Genomic DNA, 21,997 nt, shown 5'->3' with positions numbered 1-21,997 from the left:
ACCACTGCAAGCTGCAAGTTATAAAAATGTCATGTATTTATTCAGACACGCTAGGATTTGTTTCACATGTGCAAAAGCCTCAATGGTGTGGGTCCAAGGCAGAGGGGGGGGGGCAGGCAGAAGCAGAAGGCGACTGAAATACTGCCTGAAAGAAATGGGATGTGGGGCGCTGAAGACATGCACCTGTCTTAAAGTCTTACAGTTAAAACATTAGCACAACAAATAACAAGCCTGAGCCAAACTTTGGAAAGACTTCAACTACAAACAATGTATCTCAAAGATTGAATGCAACATATTGCCAATCCTCTCACAGATATACGTCTCGAAAGTTTACAAAACACATATTCTGAAAGAATACGGAAAAAGCTCAATTCATCACCGTTCATGATTCATATTTACCTTATACATCTCAAATATAACTTCACAGACATTATTTGGGAGTGTGTGACATGTTTCACACTCAATATCAGAATTGCTTGGACAATTTCTGTAAATGTTATGTCACAACTTCTTCGCCCTTCCCTTCCCTCTTGTGCTTCCTCTCCCTCTTGTGCTTCTCGCTCCGCGGCCTCGTCGGCTGCCTTCGAACACAGATCGGGCTGTAACCATAGCAACTTCACCGCCACCATCGCTGTCCTCCCCCGAGCTGCTGCTGCTGCTCCTCCCGGCCCTCTGAGGTACAGTGTTAGTAGACTGAGGGACGGCCTTCACTGAGAGGGACTCCTGGCTGGTGCTGCTGACATCCTTCAGAGGAGATTTGACAATCACCTCCGACCCCAGAAACCCTCCTCCTGCCACGGTCCTCTCTTCTTCTCTCTCGCCTCCTCCTCCTTTCTTCAGACTCCTGTTTGCTTCCTTCCCTTTCTTAAATTTGGATGGGGATGGCATCTCCTCCTCACTGTCCTCCTCCTCTCCTTCATCTCTCTCCTTTCTCTTTAAGCAGGTGACGGCTCTGCGGAGTCGCTGGCTGTGGATCGTCTGCTTTTCCTGTTGCTCCATGCGAAAGAACGAGTCGATCCGCAGCTGAGTCTAAACCAAAACGGTGAGAGATAAAGTATGAATGATGTTAGACTACAAAGTGGATTTATCCCCCCCCATTACTGACTTCTTTCAAACTTACAAGATCAAACTGGAGACATTTAAGAGTGTGTGACCAAGAACAACAGTCAGAGATGCTGTTTAGTGTGCTTACTGGACTGAACATGTGTTGCAGCCATCTACTGTAAATTCTTTCAGTTGTACATCTGATGTAACCCCACAGCCCCATCTGACGAACTCAAGTAACCCTTCATCGGCACCACTCGTCATGCTCCAAATATGTTCTTATGAATGGATTGTATTTTAATGTATAATGTAAATGTATAATTAATGTTTAATTTTAATATTTTAATGTATAGTCAACATTATTAACTAGAACATATAAAAGTGGATAATGTTACACTATTTGTTGCGTACAATTGTCAACGCTCAAGTTTGCATTTGCACTCCCATCACTTACAATGGTAGAAGCTAGATGTTTAAACCATTTCTCCATTACTTTTAGTTACCAATTTAAACTGCTTATCCATTACTTTTAGCCAGCTTGTAAATATAACAAAGAGTTTACGTTCCTCTTTAACACGTGGATGTATATTTCCTAAATCTATTCTAGTTGGGTTAATTAGTTGAGTAATTAGCTGGCAAATAACTACAAAAGTATCCCTTGGGGTACTAGTAACCCTGGTTACCTGCTGGGTGTTGAGCTGCTTGATCACAGGCTGAAGAGTCTCCTCTGTCCTCCGACTGCTCCAGCCAAAACGACTCAGACAGAATGTAAAAGACTGGTTAAGGAAACTTAATACATTGATCACACACACACACACACACACACACACACACACACACACACACACACACACACACACACACACACACACACACACACTCACACACACTCACACACACTCACACACACTCACACACACTCACTCACACTCACTCACACACACACACACACAGAGGATATTCTTTGATCATGTCGAGTTGTGGGCGTCCCCAGCTGAAGAAGCTCTCCGATTGGTCCACAGCAGGTTGCAGGTAAGCCTGAGCCACCGCAGGGTTAGGGAACCCAGGATGCAGTTTTAGGTCCCTCAATTTCTTCTTAACCTTGGTGTCCCGAGGATCAGCTACCAGACGCTTTTTCTCCTGAGCCTCTAACCACCATTTACTAAAGAATCAATCAATCAATGTTAAAAATGCTATTTTCTTTTTAAACAATATAAACCTTAATTAATATAGAACTTAAAAAATGTAACTAAACGATTAATAAACTAGCTTTAAAAATACACACACACACACCTGAACTGTGAGAGTGGCTCCAAGCCTGGCCCTGGGAACTCATTCAGTATCTCCATGCCAGTAACATATCCGACCCCCGGCACGCCCTCTGTGTAGTCACTCCCGAGCAGATAAGCCAGGTTTATCAGTTTGGTCCGGTCCAGGCCTGAGACAGACAGAGGTCAGATTGGAATAGAACGAGATGGAAACTAAATAAATATGATAAGATTGAACAAACCTGTCATTTACAGACACATAAAAGTCAGGGTATCTGCAGGTTTAACAGAAAAAAAATCTAATGACATGGCATCATGCATGTGATAAATGTCTGTGGTTTGGTTTGTTTCTCCCCAAAACTAAGACCAAAGGAATTTTTATATGCACCACAAAATTAAAGATTTAAAAGTCAAAAGTGGAACAATTTAGACACTTCAAAAGGAACATGAGAGAAAATGTCAAATTCTGACTAAAAAAAAATTATAAAAAGATATTTTTTGTTTGTTTTTACAATCGATTTAACAATCAAAATAAATAAAAAAAACAGCATAAGAGGAAATGAATGATCAAACATGTTACTTTATAAGGACCAAACGTTAAACAGATGATGGAGAGCACTGACCCAGTTGGCTCTGCAGGTCACTGTACTGGTAGTGTTCAACATATTTGTTCTGGCTAAAGAAGTTCTTGTAGACGTGTCTCCCTCCAAACAGCCACACGTCTGAGTCGTCCGTAATGGTCCCATGTGTGTGTTCAGCGCGGTCGAGTGCTGCACACTGAGCCTCGGCTTCCGTCGGCGCCACAATGAACGGCACGCCAAACAGCCGCAGCAGCTCCTGGTATCAAAGATGAAACCGTCATTGCTCGCAAATAAAAAAAAACAAAAAAAACAAACACACAATGGCCTAGGTACCAAAGCTGATGGTTTGTGTCTTAATCTGCACACATCGGGGTTATGCTGATTTCTTGATGACACTATGTTTTGCACTGTGATCTTATAACTACAACCTTTTTAGTATGTGCATGTTTTGGCAATCATCTGAGAAATACCTTCGCTCTTAGCAGCATTATCAAAACAGCCAAGGGGATTAATAAAGAATTGCATTTTAGAGGTTTTACATTACGTGGTGGTGTTAGAAGGCAGAAAATGCTGACAGCCTGTGATATTTAATAGTGTGAATGAGTTGACAGACACACGCACACTTACCACAAGGATTGTAAAGTAATACTGACTGCATGGCTCTGGGAATGTACGGCAGAGGCAGCGCAAACAAATATATCCCCCAGTCGCCTTCTCCAGGTTGACACATATCATGCATGTGTATCTACATTTGTATTCTATTTTTACAATGAAAATTCTTTGATAGCAGCTAGAGCTGGGCAATATATCGACTAGAGATGCACCGATAGACCGGCTGGTGACCGGAATTGGCCGGTTTTCACACGCTCGGCCATCACCGGTGACCGGCAGGTCAGTCTGACATATGCCGATGTCATGCCGGTCAATGCTACAATTAACTGACAACATACGTTATACGAGTTACAGTTCTCAAGGACGCACGCACACACATGGACGCGACAGCACAGTCTCTTTTTCCTTTCTCTCAACTTTTCCGCCGTGTGTCGCGCGTACCCGCTCGCGGTGTGAAGCGCGTGTCGGCGCTATTCTTGAACATGTAGGGAACCTCGTGAATTAACCTGCAACATGTCAGCTGTTTGGAAATTCTTCAGCGTGTATGCAGAAGACAACAAGTTTGCAATATGCAACACCTGCAAGGACAGAGTAGGGCATGGAGGGACGACACCAAAAACCAAAATCACATTTCTTTAGTTAGATATTGGATGTGAAAAGAAGGAAATGGTTCTAACATTGACCTTTAGATGTGTGTGAATTTCCCACACCAGGAGTAATTTATATAGTTCTATTTTATTGTGATCCATTATCTGTTCAAAAAATGTCCTATGTTTTGTGCAAAATGTTCTATTAAAGAAAAGATAGAAAATACATATTTGTGTGTGCTGTAAAGTGGTTAGAAAAAATGAAATCGGAATCGCCAAAAATCGGTATTGGCTGGCCTAACTCAAAGAAAATCGGAATCGGCCTAGAAAGTTGTAATCAGTGCATCTCTATTATCGATATTATATCGATATCGTGATGTGAGACTAGATATCGTCTTAGATTTTGGATATCGTAATATGACATAAGTGTTGTCTTTTCCTGGTTTTAAAGGCTGCATTACAGTAAAGTGATGTCATTTTCTGAACTTACCAGACTGTTGTAACTGTTCTATTATTTGCCTTTACCCACTTAGTCATTATATCTACATTACAGATGATTATTTATCAAAAATCTCATTGTGTAAATACTTTGTGAAAGCACCAATAGTCAACACTACAATATCGTTGCGGTATCGATGTCGAGGTATTTAGTCAAAAATATCTTGATATTTGATTTTCTCCATATCGCCCAGCTCTAATAGCAGCTCATAAGTTCCTTAAGGATAAGTGTGAGGAGTGGAGTGCATTTGTGGTTTAAATGTGTCTGTATGTCCTGATGTGATTTCACAGTGTCTTCGGTTCACCTGGCTTTCCAGGTGCATCTGTCCAGTGACTGTGTTCGCCATCCTCTCCTGCTGCTGTTTCAGCTCTCTCAGGCTGCTCTGCTCCGCCTGCAGAGAGCTCTCCAGCGCCTCCAGCTCATCCTGCACACACACGCACACACAAAGTCAAAATAAAATGATCGATTGTTTTGTTATTTTTCTGTTTTAAATCCTAAGGGTAACTTTTATATTCTTTAAAATAGTTTTTATCATTATAGGCAAAATATTGCGTGTCTAAACAATACTGACACGGAAGCTTACCACATCAAAGTGTTCCCATTCATTGATTGCTGGAGCTGAGCTGGATTCTTCTGTCTCTGTTCCCTCCTTTAGCGCGTTCTCTTCTGTCCGTCTCTTTTTGTCTTCTTCTTCCTCTAATTCCAAAGCAGCAGCTGGAGCCTCTGTCAACCCTTCCTCTGGGTTTTCTTCCTGCTTGGTCTCGTCTCTACGGGCCTCATCTGGAGATCCTTTCTGTCCCGTCATCACTAGTGAGTCATCTGCATCGTCCTCTGGAAATTCTTCGTCTGACACCTCGATGAAGCTCTCTGGGAAAACACAAAAGAGCCCTTCCGTTAATATCTGCTGGTTTCAGAAGTTATGAATGAGTGTGATCTTTGTTTTTCTTTTTAATGTAACTTTATTTTCATAAACAGACATATTGAACAACAATCACATCCTCTATGGCAATTGTAGTTATTCGATAGAAGAAAAAAAAACTATAATTGTGATGTTACTATCACATCAAGCAAGAGGAGCGAAAAAGATTATAAAAAAGATATAGAAAATAAATAACATAATAAATTAAAATAATTAAAATAACATAACTAAATAAAGGTGGTTCGTCTCTAGGGTATCAGCTGGGGACTAATGAAGACAGTGATGGCAAGATGTGGCATTGATAGAAGAGAAGTAGGAAATGAAAGGGTTCCAAATGGTCCTAAATTTCTCCTGCTTCCCATCTCTCAGATATCTTATATTTTCAAGATGGATGCAGCTCATTAAGTCACGTACCCAGTTTATATGAGTAGGCGGTTGGCTTGACTTCCAGTTAAGGAGAATCAATCGCCTGGCTTTATGGAGGTTTGAAAAAAATTTGCAGTTTTTAGGGAGAGACCAAAAAGTGCAACAAGTGGGCAAGGGTTAATTACAGAGCCCGGTGCAACTGACATAGGGTTTAAAAATAAATTTCCAGAAACCAGTCAAACTTAGACAAAGCCAGAACATGTGAAGCAGAGAAGCTGGGGCCTGCCTGCACCTATCACATGTAGGATCCATCTCTGGTTTGAGCTTTGCTAACCTGACTTTGGTCCAATATATGCGATAAATGAATTTAAATTGGATACGACTATGACGAATGAGTGTGATCTTAACCCAACTATTACTGCACCTTCTGACTCGCTCTCCTCACTGCCCTCCGACTTCACATCATCTCCGTTCCTTTCCCCTTGAGCTTCAATCATCTTGTTGCTCCTCTGCTTTAACAACGCAGGATGAATGTCAGTCTCTGCACTGAGGGGTTTTCCAAATAGTTGAGCAGAGAGATTAATGGATAATGCGTTTTGATTGGAAGCAGCAGCAGCAGCAGCACGTGGCTTTGTGTTCAATCCCTCCAGCTCTTCTGGTTTCTCCATCTGTCCTCTACTTCCCGTCTGTATATCCTCTGTCAACTGTCTTCTCTTTGTCTCCTCTTCTGACTTCATCTCCGTCTCAAGAGTTTGTTGCTGCGCCGCATAGCGAAGTGCTTCATTTCTCTGACCGATCACACTCTCCATCTCATCTTCAGAACTACTAACAAACAAACCATCTTTCCCGTGTAAACTTTGCCCTGTTGGGTTCCCCTTAAAATCTGATTTTTCATTAGGCAAAGGGTTCACATCTTCAGGTTTTGTCTCTTCCTCTGAGCTGCCGATGACCACTTGTGGCCCAGGATGATGAATATTTGCCTGCACTTTGGTGGATGTGCTGCTGATTAGAGTGCTGTGTGCAGCAGCGCCATCTTCCTCCTCAGCTAGAGCTCGTTGGATTGCCAGCAGGGTGCGCGGGGACATACTGCCGTCCTTATCATGGTCCACCTTCTCCTCGTCTGAGCTGTCGCTCATTGCAGCCTGGATCGCCTTGAGTGTACGAGGCGAGGGAGGTGATGGGTCTCCCCGAGACGGTTTTAAGACAGAGGGTTTGGAGTTTTTTGAGGAGGGACCCTGCACTTCTGCCTCGTCCTCACAAGCAGGACGCCACAATGGCTCAGGTCTGTCTGCTGCTCGTCTTTCGCAGCCTGTCAGGGAGCTCCCAGACCAGCCTGCAGCTGCAGGTCGGCTCTCGGGGGCAGTCTCACTCTTCTTGGAGCCTGTGTAGAAAGAGCGGAGTGGTGTTTTTAATATGAAAATGAAGACAAGTTTGCATTTTCGGATTTGGCCCCTTCCACAAATCAGCCTTTACTTTACAACAACCACTGTCTAAAACACATCAGAAGGTTATAGATGCATTTCTTAGGCTCCAGACAACCATAGATTGAAATATGGCACCAAATGTTCCTGCAGAGATTTAAAATATGATATCACACTAAACAATGTGTTTGCTTTACTTTATATTAGAGTGACACTGTCATAATAAAATTGTGAGCAGTGTTTTGGAAACTTTCTTTTTGATACGTTTAAAACCGAAAACGTTTAAAACTGAAAACCTGTTATGGTCCTTTGATGAGTGAACACCATCATAGCTGCCCTCACCTTTAATAAGGATATAGTGGGAATAGTCTTCTGAAACCAGTCGGTGTGACTCTACACTGTGACTCTGCTGGTCCCCGTCCAGTTGGTAGAGCTGTGGAGCGCTGCCGGTGCTCTGCTGGCTCATCTCTTTCTCCACACCCTGCAGTCGCTGGTTCAGCTTGTTCCTCTGCAGCAGGCCGGCAAGCTGGTACTGTGAAAAGTCTCCTGAATGCTAAGAGAAGTGAAGAGGAGTCTGTGTTGAAGAGCAAGAGATGGGTGAGATGGGTGAGTGAGTGGGTGTGCCACGAATGAGAGCTAATAGTACCTCTGGGGGTTTGTGGTACATGGTCCGACGTCTTTTGGAGAACTCTTTCATGTCTTTGAGTATCTCATGTTTCATTTCAGGAGGCAGGCTGGCAAACTCCTCTGAGTTAATGTCCACTGAGTTGGGGTCTTCATACAATTGTCCCTAAGACACAATGAGCAATCTGGCTTTAAATGTCAATTATCAAACAGGGCGTTTACACAGAGAAAGGCTGGGCGATAAAGCCAACCAATATAAGAACATAGTAATAATGTGATTTTTTTGGACATGACTCTAAATAAGAAACACACTGGCAACTCGTAGAGTTTTATGAAACAATCAAGAAGATATGATCCCTCAACAGAGGCCTTCACTGCTAATTTCACTCAGCAAAAAAACTTTGTTGCTACACAGCCAGGACCAGACCAGGATCCAACAACAACCAAGCAATATGAAAATACTATTAAAAAGCCAAAATACCATCAATATTTGCTTGAATAAAAAAACTAACTATTTGAAGCTATTTTATTTGGTGTTGGTGCTATAGAATGTGATGCTCTTGTGCATGTAATCATTTCACCTGATACATGTGATAGCCGTCGTCTGTCTCCTCCAACTCTTTCTCTTCCTCCTCCTCCTCCTCGTCCTCCTCGGAACTGCAAGAACGAAACACATTCAAAATGATTATACCAGTATTGTAGGTGAAATAATTGTATAAAACAATACATTATGTGTGCTCCTTCATGCACAGTTAGTGTTAACTTGACTCTCCTATCTAACACATGTAACACGTGAAGATGAAAAAGCTTTGGAGCCTCCTCAACTGTTTCGCAAACAATGGATTTAAAACTCTGGAGTGGACTGTACTGTAGATAATATGACTGAATTGCCACTTTATTTACTATAACTAGCAAACAGTAATCTTCTCCAGGCCTCTGACCTGTTTTTGTCCTTCTCCTCTGCAGCTGGCAGGGCTGGTAGAACATACATGTCGTCCACCTCATCTCTCCTCACAGTGGAGAGGCTTGGGTAGAGGATCCTTACTGTGGCGGTAGGAGAGTAGACAGTTCACCTTGTAGTTTTTAAGAAATTATGCATTCAGACAGTAGGTAAGTAGAGAGGGAGAGAAAGGAGAAACATTGGCGTTTTTCTGTTGTTGCCATCCCTCCATTGTACACTGCCACGGTCTCTTACCTGCGGTCTCCAAGTGCAGCTTTGATCGCTTGTCTCTTCAGGAATGTTTTGAGAAGTTTCTCATTGGTCTGTTTCGACTCCCGGCTCAACTCCTCTTTCCTCTGCCTCCTCAGAGCCTGCAGAAGAGGCACGGCCATGTGAAATGACAGAATATGTGGGAATCACATCCATTTGGAAGAAATCTCAAAGAAGTATTTTACACAGACAGACTGCTCATGTGGCTCTTCAGACAGCATTGGACGTACCAGAGTCTGTTTCTTTAGCAGTGGTGCGTCCCCATCAAACACAAAGACTGGCCTGATGCGGAAGAAGAGCAGCTTACAGATGCGGTTGAAGAGAGTGAGGAGGTGGGCGTTCTGGACACTGTTGCCTTCACGGTCCCTCACCCCCTTCACTGCCTGGTTCAGCCATATACTGATGTCTGGAGGGGTCCGGTTAAGGTTGACAGTCGGTTACAATACATGATCTGACAGAGAGATAAAGACGATGGGACCCTGCTCAAACAATGACAGATAGAAAGATAGATGTATAGATCACAACCAAGTCAGGATACCAACAGCAAGGACCTTTCCCTCCAGAGTCTCAGGGTTGATGGGTTTCCCTGTACTCTCCAGCAGCCTCCAGAGCCCATGCACTCCCATTATAACTATAGACCAAAACTCAACCGAAATACTGTCAATATTAAAAACTGAAAAACAAAAACAAATTAATTGTGCTTCACTTATCTGAGCATGTTCTCATATCAACTCCGAAATCACTAAAGTGGAAAATAAGAATCTGCACGGCATGAACTCATAGACAGTAAAAGAGAGCATAAACTGCTGCACTTTTCAACGTTGGTTGTTACACTATTTTTGTCCGGAAAGCAATAACGTTACTTGACTACGCATGAAGGTTCCGCCTTATTCACGTCGGGTTATATTGAGCTGTTACACCCATAGACAGCTACACCACCAGCTTCGGGCAGCAGCATGAATGATGTTTAATCAGTTTCACGGTTCGTTTCTCTTATAAGAATTACGGTAAGAACCAGAGCCGTTTAATGATTATGTCTATACGGCTCGTGAGTAATTGTTTGGAACAACACGGCAACCGATCAGAAATCAGTTTTTGTGGATAGGACGGACAGTTGACTTTCAATTGTTATTTTTTTCCTGGATTTAGCCTGTCAGGCTAAAGCTTCTCTTGCTGCTGCTTCGACAAAATGTCATTGTTATAGATATTGTCAGTAGAAAAGTTAGACGAACGAGTTGGAGTATTGATCGATGCACAGTGCCGAACAGTGAACTCTCTGCGGCCTTTAGTTTGCAAAAGAGGAGGTGTTTCTCTGTTGTGTTTCGTGGCAGGAAGTGTTGCCTGAGATACAGACCCAGGGCAGAAATCGCCCCTTTCAACTCGTCAGATCAGGCCAACTGTGTCCGGTGACAAAATAAACAGCTTGCTTGTAGCTGCTGCTTACAGCGAATTAATCGAGGAGGTTTGACCCAGTTACCCGGCTGGTATGTTATCTAACAATTTGTCTGAATTCCCAAATCTGATCCCAGATGATGCTACTGGGAAGGTTCTTTCCGTGTAGGAAGCAGCTATCATGATAGCGTTAACGTTACTTTAACGTGGGGTTGTTAAACTTCCCGTCAACGCTGCTCAGCAAACAGCTAGCTAACGTTAGCAGGGTAACGTTAGCTACCCAGCTAAGTTAGCTAGCTACTGTTATCGTGTAACATTATCGTTATCAGGACCTCAGCTGTTCAACCTGACTTTTGACCAGCGGCCGTCTTTGATCGCCGTCACTAACACTGAATGCTAGAGATGCTAACAACAACAAAACACTTTCTCCATTGTTAATTGTCACAGGACGACGAGTCACCTGGTTTCACCTGAACTGTAACGGACTTCCTTCTCAACTAACAGCACCTCCACAATGACTGCTGCTGTGAGAGGTATGTAACGTTATGGTTTTAATTTGGGACTACTTTTATTTAGGACCATCACTAATAATTATGTTTTCATTCTGTTTACTGTTGAGCATTTACATAGAATGTATGTTAAGGTTATTACACAGGGAACTGCTTTCATAGTTAGCCGGTTTAGACCGATCGATATTGTCTTTCATTACAACTTTAAAATGATACCGTGAACATACACCATCTTAAGTGATCACTTGATTTTTCAGATTTTGTAACTGCTGCTAAACACAGAAAAAAACCCTCTCCACTCATCCATACAGCTATGGCTGGGTGTTATTTGAAATGTTTCTATACTTTTGCCCATTCAGTACCTGAGTTTATGTGCTGATATCAAAATTATAGTCTTGTCTGAACCTTACTTTGAGGAATATAATCGTTTAGTTTTTTTTTTTTCAAACTCCTTTTTGACAACACATGTGCAGCATTCAGCAAACGCGCTGCAAATGCACACAACACAACCAAATACATAAACGCGCTGCAAATATGAAACGATGCAAAAAGAAAAGCACACAAACCCAGACAACAAATGCAACAAAAAAATGCAGCATCTATATTTAATATACAGTCTATGGAGTTCTCCAGGCTGCAGCCATACCCGACTCTAATAAAAAGGCAGAGTGCTCTCTCCCCGTGGGGGTTGAAAGTCAAGCTGTTCCACTTAGCTGCTCCTTCTAGAGGTCTGGAGAACTTCCGTTGTGTAATCTGGATGCTGCGTTTTTGTTGTTGCATTTGTTTTCTGGGTTTGTGTGCTTTTCTTTTTGCATCGTTTCATATTTGCTGCGCGTTTATCTATTTGGTTGTGTTGTGTGTATTTGCAGCGCATTTGCTGAATGCTGCGCATGTGTTGTCAAATTAATGAAGTTGTTTTCTTAATTTGCTTGTGTTTTGTCTATTTGCGTGTGTTTTCTTAAGTTGCGGGGCGTTTGCCCCTGTCGGCCACCGTATATTTGGCATTGGCAAATCAACTGTTTCTTTGTGCAATACAGTGTGTTTATAGGAATGTTCACTCCTGCATTTAGAGCGGTCCACGTCTGATTGGATCACTCAGGACACATTTAAGTTCAAAGTGTAAACTTGGCTATATTTATTTATTCCAGGCCCTGCTAGTGTGCCTATCCGAGGCACTGGCGATGGCATGGAAACTGAAAAACCGCCCGCCGTCCTGGAGGTAAACACGGAGACACTGCCACCAGGTCCGTCTGCAGTTCCCCTTCTGAAGGTGGCTAGCCCCAAACACTGTCCCAAATCTACCCATCCCGCTCCCCCCCAGCCTCTCGGGGTGCTCCACCTGGGCAGGGTGAGTCGAGAGGCCTGCACGGAGGTGGAGGCTGTGAGGATCATCATCCCACGTGCTGCTATTAGCCGGCACACCCGTACAAGACCTGCTGAGGGCAAAGGGGAGGCTGGGCAACAGGCTGAGGAGCAGGGCTCTCCCCCGCTACCTCTGGTGGAGGACTGGAGAGGACAGCTGGATAAGCTGCAGAACTCTGAACGCAGGCTGCTGCAGGACAAGGAAGGGCTTTCCAATCAGCTCCGTGTGCAGACAGAGGTAAGGCCCCAAATGAAGCAGATGCATTTTATTAAGATATTAGACATACTAGGCTTTGCACAGTCAGGGTTATTGCCGTTTCATGTATCAAACCATGCAGGAATTATGGATAGTTTGAACAGTATAGCGATCACTAATATTATCAATGAATTCCAATGTTTCATGTAAAATTGCTTGAATTTGTAATTCTGTCCAGATAAGTCCAAATTGGTAATACAATATAATCATGCTCCTTATTGTCTCTTTGAGTTGACTAAGAAATGAGAGCCCTGTATTTTTGTCTTTTCAGTGATTACGTGTTTTTAAGTGAATATAAAAGCAGTGTATTTCCTCATGCACACACATACAGCTGTAAAAGTATTTTTGGTAACTTTCATCCGTGTGCCAGGTGAACCGTGAGCTGAAGAAACTGCTGGTGGCGTCGGTGGGTGATGACCTTCAGTACCACTTTGAGCGTATGTCGCGGGAGAAGAACCAGCTGATTCTGGAGAATGAGGCTCTAGGCCGGAGTCTGGCACACACCGCAGAGCAGCTGGAGCGAATGAGTATCCAGTGTGACGTTTGGAGGAGCAAGTTCCTGGCCAGCAGGTATGAAGTAGACCAAACAATTGTGTGACAAATGAAATGGAGAAGTGGTTGGAAATGATGGAAAGGGATGGGACATTTTTATTTCAGGGCACTACCAGCTGCTATGCTCTCATCCTTCAAGCGTCCGACATTTCAGCTTTTCTGGAGGAAGACAAATCAACAATTAAAAAAAGATTCTACTTCTACAAGGATCAATCTGAGATGACCTAATTGAACGTTGTCATGCTGATCAAAACACTTGCATCAATGTTGTCATTGTCTCCTCAGAGTCATGGCAGAGGAGCTGACGAATGCCAGAGCAGCGCTGCAGAGACAGACCAGGGAGGCACAAGGAGCTATCCAGGACCTGCTGTTGGAGAGAGAAGAGTTCTCCAGCGACATGATGCTCACTCACAGGTGTGTGTGTGTGTGTGTGTGTGTATATATATATATATATATAGATATATGTATATATATATATATATATATATATATATATATATATATATATATGAGAGAGAGCTCACCCAGTAGAGTGTGTGTCCCATGTAGGCGGAGTCCTTGGCATCGGCCCGGGTTTGTGTGCGGCCCTTTGCTGCATGTCACCCCTACTCTCTCTCCCCCCTTTCCTCTCTATCTGCACTTAACTTTTATCTAATAAAAAAATGCCCCAACAAAAATCCTAAAGATGAGGAACACTCGAACTTGGTTCAATTCAACGTGTTTATTAATGATAAATAAAGTCGTAGGTCCACTTATGGCATTTCCTTCACAGTAAGCACTCTACTCTAGATGTCCACTGTCCGGTGCATTTGTTAGGCTATTCAAAAGGAGTGTGATAGAGAGCCAGAGAGAAGATAATAATTATTATAGCAGTATAGAGCTGGGCAATATATCGATATCGTGATATGAGACTAGATATCGTCTTAGATTTTGGATATCGTTGGCTGCCGATCACATAGAATTGAAAGTTTGTGCACCTCCTGCAACGTTTTGTTAGCATAGATGATGATGATGTGCTGACGTTGCTCGCTTTTCTGTCTTCAGATCTCTGGAGCAGCTCCTGGTGTCCCTGCAGTGGGGTAGACCGCAGACGTACTACCCCAGTGCACAGCCCCTCAGCACAGGAGATCTGGCAGCAGCCAATCACAAGCTAGCAGACGCCATCAACTCCCACCTGCTGGGTAACACCAGTAGCGCGGTGAAGAGCACCAGTGCTACGGCGGAGCAGCTCTGTAGCACTCCGGCCGAGAAGATGGCTGAGAAGGTACGAACTTCATATCCGTGTACGAATCTGACTGTTCTCTAACATTTGTCATGACATCCAGAGCTTCACAAATGTTTTGTCTGTTTTCTATCTTAGGTGCTGAAGAATTTAGATCCAATTTCCTGTTCAGAAAACACAGCAGACCCTCCGCTCAGCGACTCCACCCCCCCAAGCTTTCTCAGCAATAAGAAGAGCATCGGCAGGTTTCACCCATATACCCGCTATGAGAACATTACTTTTAACTGCTGCGAGCGCTGCACCGGAGACATCCTGGTGCTGTAGGGGTGGAGGAGCAGCAAAACGTCCCCATTTGGCACCAATGCAGCATCGGAGCTTTTTACGAAATGAGATCTGAACGGGAGTGTACTCTGTTGGATATTGCCGTTTTGTGTCAACTTCTGCTCCTTCACTCAACACCAAAACGTTGACTTCTCCAGCAGACATTTCTTTTGTATCAGCTACCCATTTTAGTGCGTTGCATCTCTGATCTTTGGATTTCCACAATTTCAGATGTTTTAAAACTTGATCAGCCTGCTGTTTAATTTTGCTCGCTTTAACCCAAAACAAAAATGGAGTTTGTTCAGGGATCATGATGTGAAAGTGCCGAAAACCGAGTGCATTTTAGAGCCATTGTAGTCTGGTTTAAACTATGGAAAAAAGGCTATTTATTGTGAGGTCAAGACGAGTCAGTGTTACGTGGTGAACAGACAGTGTCTGCTTATTCAAACTTGAATATAAGGCTCGTGTATTAAGTGTTGTTTACATAATCTTATAAGTCAATGTGCATACAATAGAGCAAACGGGCTGTATTGATACGTTTTGACCGGGCCGGCTGTTATGGGAACATCCTGCAGGAAGTTAACAGACATTGAGCTAATTGTACAGTCGCACGTGCTCTGTACCTATGTACCCAATTTCTCGATATGATGGTGCTATTATATTGAATTAATATATTTTGTACAATGCATGCTGTAAAGGTGTTATAATATACATTGAATGTTTTGGAAGTGATTGACGGTACTACAATAAATTATTGTACACACTTGTGTGGTGTTAGAAAAATTTAAAGCAACATTTAAGGTAAAATCCAATAACATTTGAAATTACTATTTTTGTTTGTCATTCCTTTTGGGTGATGATTTTGTAATTCATTTAAAAATTTGGTTTTTTTGCCTCAGAATACACTATGAAATGACGAGTAATGTATTGCACATGCCTTTTTGCAATTTTTTAAAAACAAAGCTGTATAATGTTAATCTGTTTGGAAAAGTTTGCATTAATGGTGACAGTAAAAGTCACAGTGAAAGCACACCATAAATATTTATGCATCGTTTTTCATCCATGTCAGACCAAAATAAAGACCAAAGTAGTTTCTTTAAATGTCTTGTTTTGTTTATAACCCTGCATTGGAACTGGAAGACAAAAGCAGTCCGTAAGCACCAGTGACTACCTATTACAACACTTTATTTACAACTCATCTCAGTTTTTGACATTTCCTCAGACAGCCCTTTTTACCCAAGTTACACAATTTTGTTGACTTCACTCGTCACTCCACCACATCTTGCCTTTGCCTGGACCTTTTCTTCCCTCCATGTTGCTCTTGAATGATGTCTGTACTCTGGTTGCAGCTGGTTTGTTTTCTCTGTCACTGGGCAGTGCAGCCATTCTGTCTCTACTACTGAACCCAGCCTCTTTATGGGACCTGTAAAGACTTTGGTCCTGATTTTTAAATGTCCTCTCACCATTTCTTTCTCCAGATCTTACAGACCTTTCACCATCCTGTCTGGGATTTGTGACTCCCCTGACCTTTTTGGTAATCTCTTTCTGTGTCTGTTGTTGGTGGAAGCCATCGTACTTCCTCTTAGGCACGAACTTCAACGCCTCCTCCCATTTCCCCGTCTCCTTCAAAGTGAGCATGATGCGGATCATCTGGTCGAGAGTCAGATTTTTGGCTCCCATCTCCCAGTGAAGGAAGTCATCCAGTGGCAAACGGGCTGTGGCCAGGTTCAGACGCTTGGCATTGGCCAGTGACAAGCCTGACTGGCTCGACCTGTCCACTAGAGCTCCGATGATGTAGACCTTGGAGTGGTCGTACCTGCGGAGGACATTGGGGGAATCTGCAGTGAGGTATACGAGCTGTTCGCGGTGGAACAGATCCACATGCTGTTGGTCAGAGCTGGTGATGAGCAGGCGCTCCCAGGCTTCTGCACCGTATCGTTTGAGCAGCTCGTTCTGGTAGGCCCCATTTGCCTGCAGGTTGCAAAAGTGGAGGTGGTAGGGCTCGTTGGCACGCCGATTCCACCCTTCAACCTCCATCAGCTGGGACACTGTGTTCTCTATCTCCCGCCTGGCCATGTTGGACTCATAGCTCATGTCAAACACCAGAGGCTGATCGAACAGCATGGCCTGGGCGTTCCTCCAGGCCAGGTGCTTGTCCAGGGTGCGCCCCCAGAACTGGAGGAACAATGTGTTTTTAAGTTCAGGTCCTCTCTCTTTCTCCGCATCACTGTCCCGTCCTCTTCTCGTCTCCATTGAGGCTTCCCTCTCTGCCTTCCTTTGCTGCTGCTTCTCCTTACGGGCCCTTTTGTGGCCCTCCTTGATGGCCAGGTACTTCAGGTACTTCTTCCTGGAGGACGTGGTGGTGAGCCCTGCCAGCGTCTGAACCTCTTCTTCAGTCATCTCTTGAGGTACAAACTTCCCAGCTTGCCGCCACATTGCAACCAGATCCCGAGTGGCCTCCAGTGAAGAACTGTCCTTTAAATCACCACCTGGATCTTTGAGGTTTTCATCTTCATCACTTGCTTCCTCTTTGTCGTTGACTTGTTGTTTCTCTTCTGATGCCGCTTGGGCTCTCATTACAGATTTCCATTTGTCCAGATCTAGTGTATGCATTTCCTCAGATTTATCTCTTTTTGGCTGGAGGGCGTCGTTCCAAACTGGGATCCCAGTATTGAAGAGGCGAGCAGGGATGTGTAACGTTAGTCGGTGATGAGCCTTGATGACTTGCCTCTTGGTAACAAAGGATGCCACAAAATGACTGCATTTACAGAGTTCATAAAAACCCTGGTTAGTGAAGAGCCGTAACATCGCGATAGTATATATCACACTGCAGCTCTATCAAAAGTACTACAACGAGGAAGACTGTCTGACTATGAATTTGAGAATTTAAACGGAACAAAAAGTGTCGTCAACGCGGTTCTCTCCGTTGTCCACCGTCATGAAAATGTAGCATCAAAGTACCATGTGCATAATGTGTCCTAAATTGTCCCAAAGTTGTTTCCACTTGTCAGGCCGCTCGTGCTTGTCAAATGTTAGGAGAAAGAAGGTCACGTTGTTAAAACGGTGTCACACTGTAATGTGTCGTAGTGAAATGCCACTACATAGCATGACCATATATATAGGGCATGACACAGCTTGTCTGGTCTTAAATGTGTATCTAGCTGACCATAACACGATAATTCAACGAATACACTTTTACTGTAGCTTAAATTCTCTATGACGGGTCGATAATGATAATAACCATTTTTACACTCGCGTCAATTTGATGTAGTTTCCAGGCGGATTTTTTCACAGTGTCGTACAGCAATAATGACGTAATTTCCTCCTGTTAGCACAACAAGGGAAAGCTAACTTTTTAGCCTCGAAAATGAGTTTGTTTTTGCCTAAATTAACGTGCAAAAAAGACATAGATGAAGTTATCAAATGCGTAGCAGAGAAAGTCGTAGTTTTGAGGTTTGGGAGAGACGAAGACTCGATTTGTCTCCAGCTCGATGAGATTGTAAGCAAGATCATTGGCTAATGCAAATAACTCATCAAACGCCTGTAAGTGTCACGACTGTTGTGCTTTTGTTAATTTGTCATTTCTGTTCATTTTAGCTGTCAAAAACTGCACATGGCCTAAGCAACATGGCGTCCATCTACATTGTTGATGTGGATAAAGCTCCCGTCTACACAAGATACTTTGACATCAGTTACATCCCCTCCACTGTTTTCTTTTTCAACGGACAGCACATGAAAGTGGATTATGGGTGAGTGGACGGAGGTTGCTGAGGTTGTAGTTGTATGATAACTAATAATAAGTAATATAACGTTATGTATTATTCTCTACGTCAAAATGTATCAAAAATAGGACTGAAACCATAGAATGGAAATATTGGAACCGACGATTTTCGTCATCAATTAATATGCTGATTATTTTCTCAAATTAGTATTGGTCTACAAAATGACCAGAATTCGCAGAGCCTGATCTTCAAATGTGTTGTTTTGCCCAACAAACAGTTCAACATATTCAATTTAGATAAGCTGAAACCTTCTTTTATTTTATTTTTTTACATTTTTGCTGTGAAAATGACTTAAATAATTAATAGATTATCATAATAATTGCAGATTAATGTTCTGTTGATGGACTAATAGAGTCATTGTTACAGCTCCACAGCCAACAGTCCATATCCCACAGCTATGTAGTTTAAGAAAAGCAGCACATATTTACATTTGAGAAGCTGGCTTTGCATAGTTACCATAGTTACCAAAGATTGTACACGCTGTCAGATTGACCCTATTTTCTCTCTCAGCTCCCCAGATCACACCAAGTTTGTCGGCAGCTTCAAAACCAAACAAGATTTCATGGATCTGATTGAAGTCATATACAGAGGAGCCATGCGTGGGAAGATGATTGTCCAGAGTCCCATAGATCCTCAAAATATTCCCAAATATGATCTCCTCTACCATGGAATTTAAAATCAACTCCAACACTTTGCGGCCTTATTTCTTTCTGAGTGGCAACAACCATGTCTGGTAGATTGACTGTCAAAAAATAGCTTTACCTTTCAAGCAATCAATGATCTTAACGCTATAGAGCAATGTTTTTATGTGTGGTTCCCAGTTTTGTTTGCTCTAATGCACACATTCCAGCTGGTTTCACTATCAACAGGTAATATTTTAAAAAAAACAACAACACACACACTAATGTAAAGTCACTGTGAGACAGTGGATAAGAAGACTGCAAGCCAGTAAACATGGATGTAAACAAAACAGGTTTCAAACTTTTAAGAAAAAAGAAAGTAAATGCATTAAATATGTTTGTTAGACGTCAAAAATACACACAATTAGTTTTGGTAATGAACACAGACTGTGAACACAAACATTTGTTTGTTTACAAGAAAAGTCCAGTGGGCACTTTTTTTGGAAATACAGTTACTACCAATACCATAAACTGTTTACAAAGATGGACTATGCATCTCCACTTCCTCCCACTGTACAAAAGTGAAGCCAAAATATTCCAGACACAGGTGCTGCCATCTTGTAATTTTGGAGCCAGAGGCTGCGCAGTAGTGATCGGGCGGCGAAGCCACGTTATCAACATCCCGCCCGACCAATTGCAAGTCAATCATGACGTTTCAGCATGTTTTTATAGCATCAAATAACTAATAAAACCTAACTTATCAGAAAATTAAACACTTGAACAAACAACGTCATAATAACTACCTAAAATGACAGAAACAATCTTTGGGGCAAAAATCATTTGACGTGTACTTTGTTTTTTTTAGTTTAGCCCATGTCCCATCCACTAACATAGTGGATGGGGGATATTATGAGCTATACTGCAGCCAGCCACCAGGGGGCGTTTGAGACTTCACTTTAGGGACTCTGTCAAGCCGTTCATCTTTATAAACAGCCTATAATCAAAACAGGTTGGAAAGACTGAGATGTATTGACATTTTAGACTTGATAGAGACAATGTGAGTTTTGATAAGGTTCTGCAACTGCATTCTGAATTTATTTATTGTAAAAATGCTGTGTCATCTTGATGTTTCCCATGGAAAAGAGCTGTATATCATCAGAGATATACAATTAATGTAATGTACATGCTCTTTTTTTGTAATAAACTTTTATATTTTATCTTGCACCATTTAATTCAGATATTACACATGCTTTGCATCTGGCTGCTTTAGTAAGTCTCAGTACTTTGAATAGGATTTTTTTTTAAATCAAACGCTGAGTAGTTGACTCCCCCAAATTTAACAGATGCATTGACCCAGTGACATTATTGCAACAAAATATAAAAGCATACATGATTTTCAAAACAGATAATGTGTTTATTATTCATCATTAGATTATCATTATAAAATCTAATTCTCACTTAATAGTTTTTTTTTTTTTTTAATAATAATGTATCAAATGATAACATGAAAACAGTGTGACACTGTGAAAGTGGTCACTCATAGTGATGAACATAGAGAATTGTTACCTGAATCTGCAGCTCACTGCCCTCAAGTGGCCCCAAGAACAAAAAAAATAACCAGAAAAGGATAAAAACACAAACATACACTCATACCTGGTGTTGGCTGGGGTGAAGGCCACTTGCCTCAGGGTAAATGAATGGTTTCTCGTCACATTTTGTCAGCTGGGCTAGGGATTTACTAAGCATTCTGTCCTCAAGTATTCAGTTTGCTACTAGCAGGTTAGTTTTGCTGCTGATGTTAGCTGTGTGAAAAAATGAGACATTTTAAACATTTTTATAGAGGTTAAAATAAACTTAAATTGTCTTTTGTAAAGTCAGTTTTGAATAAGAATGCTCTTCAAAGGAATACTTCACCCTCAAAATGATCATGTGTACATCAGTTACTCACCCCGTTACCTTGAATTCCAGAAGAAAAATGTGTTTTTCTTGCATGCCTGCATGGTGAATGAAGAATCCAAAAACGGAGAAAATTCTTATTTCTACTTTAATTCATCAAGAATTTGCTCCGTTTTTTGGATTCTTCGTTGACTGTGGAGGCATGCAAGTAAAACAAAATGCTCTTCAAGAATTCACGGTAACACGGGGTGAGTGATTGATATACACATGATCATTCTGTGGGTGAAGTATTCCTTTTAAGCTTAACCAAATGAAGAATATTTCTGCGAGAGTCAGATCACTTGAATCTGATTTTAATTTTTATCGGGGTCGCTACAGGTGTGCTGGGGCTGGAACCATGCTTTTTTATTCTTTTTTTTAAAGATTTCTTTTTTTTTGGGGGGGGGGGGCATTTGGGCCTTTAATTAAAAGGACAGCTGTAGACAGGAAATCGGGGAGAGAGAGGGGGAAGACATGCAGCAAAGGCCCGCAGGTTGGAATCGAACCCTGGGCCGCTGCAGTAAGGACTGAGCCTTGGTACACGCTCTACCAGGTGAGCTACCAGGGTGCCCCAGGAAGCGTGTTTTTCACATGCCAGAACTGTGGTGCTGCTTTGAGTTTCAGTTGAACCAGCCAGCCAGCTCCTACCTGAAGGCCACACACCCAGAACTCATCAAACAGATAATCAAAAGACACTCCAACCACCTGCAGCATGTCCGCTTCAAGGTATGAAATGATGGTGAGGAGGAGAGAAGTTTGTGGTTAGGGGGGGTTCAAGTGATAAAAAGAAAGTGTGTAGCAAACTGAGAAAGAAATAGAAAGAAATAGAGAAAGAATAATAGTTGGAAGATCTGTTAAGTGGACTCATCAAGGATGTTGTCTATGGACACTCTTGGACTGTGCAATGAAAGAGAC

The 21,997-nt window shown here is 42.4% G+C and overlaps 4 protein-coding genes across 5 annotated transcripts; 2 read left to right on the top strand and 2 right to left on the bottom strand.

Annotated features, from left to right (window-relative positions):
• Window positions 1-15: 15 nt before the first annotated feature.
• On the bottom strand, window positions 16-10,036 carry ercc5 (excision repair cross-complementation group 5). Its single transcript, XM_078246570.1, is given in 16 exon segments — window positions 16-1,029; window positions 1,728-1,812; window positions 2,006-2,206; window positions 2,338-2,482; window positions 2,936-3,149; window positions 4,896-5,015; window positions 5,175-5,458; window positions 6,301-7,257; window positions 7,640-7,850; window positions 7,944-8,087; window positions 8,503-8,578; window positions 8,863-8,951; window positions 8,953-8,965; window positions 9,117-9,232; window positions 9,362-9,537; window positions 9,670-10,036. Coding segments are annotated over 16 exon segments (3,447 nt in total). The 5' UTR covers window positions 9,758-10,036; the 3' UTR covers window positions 16-501.
• A 14-nt stretch (window positions 10,037-10,050) lies between these two features.
• blzf1 (basic leucine zipper nuclear factor 1) lies at window positions 10,051-15,552 on the top strand. Of its 2 annotated transcripts, none has more exons than XM_078246605.1 (7): window positions 10,051-10,138; window positions 10,971-11,056; window positions 12,181-12,632; window positions 13,021-13,220; window positions 13,488-13,616; window positions 14,247-14,466; window positions 14,563-15,552. In XM_078246605.1, the coding sequence occupies exons 2-7, from the start codon at window positions 11,038-11,040 to the stop codon at window positions 14,746-14,748; spliced, it is 1,206 nt and encodes a 401-aa protein (XP_078102731.1). In that variant the 5' UTR covers window positions 10,051-10,138; window positions 10,971-11,037; the 3' UTR covers window positions 14,749-15,552. The 2 variants fall into 2 exon arrangements, with proteins under 2 accessions (XP_078102731.1, XP_078102722.1); XM_078246596.1 differs by lacking the exon at window positions 10,051-10,138 and adding an exon at window positions 10,505-10,615.
• A 360-nt stretch (window positions 15,553-15,912) lies between these two features.
• Window positions 15,913-17,805, bottom strand: trmt10c (tRNA methyltransferase 10C, mitochondrial RNase P subunit). The gene has a single exon (XM_078246583.1). The coding sequence runs from the start codon at window positions 17,551-17,553 to the stop codon at window positions 16,006-16,008; it is 1,548 nt and encodes a 515-aa protein (XP_078102709.1). The 5' UTR covers window positions 17,554-17,805; the 3' UTR covers window positions 15,913-16,005.
• Window positions 17,806-18,039: 234 nt separating this feature from the next.
• txnl4b (thioredoxin-like 4B) lies at window positions 18,040-20,364 on the top strand. Its single transcript, XM_078246558.1, has 3 exons — window positions 18,040-18,244; window positions 18,343-18,494; window positions 19,038-20,364. Exons 1-3 carry the CDS (start codon window positions 18,113-18,115, stop codon window positions 19,201-19,203), a joined length of 450 nt encoding a protein of 149 aa, XP_078102684.1. The 5' UTR covers window positions 18,040-18,112; the 3' UTR covers window positions 19,204-20,364.
• Window positions 20,365-21,997: the final 1,633 nt, after the last annotated feature.

Source organism: Sander vitreus, chromosome 1 (genome assembly GCF_031162955.1).
Source record: "Sander vitreus isolate 19-12246 chromosome 1, sanVit1, whole genome shotgun sequence".
In the NCBI taxonomy this organism is placed as follows: Eukaryota; Metazoa; Chordata; class Actinopteri; order Perciformes; family Percidae; genus Sander; species Sander vitreus.
Note: the sequence above shows the minus strand (reverse complement) of the source record. Positions and strands in the feature narration are given on the sequence as shown.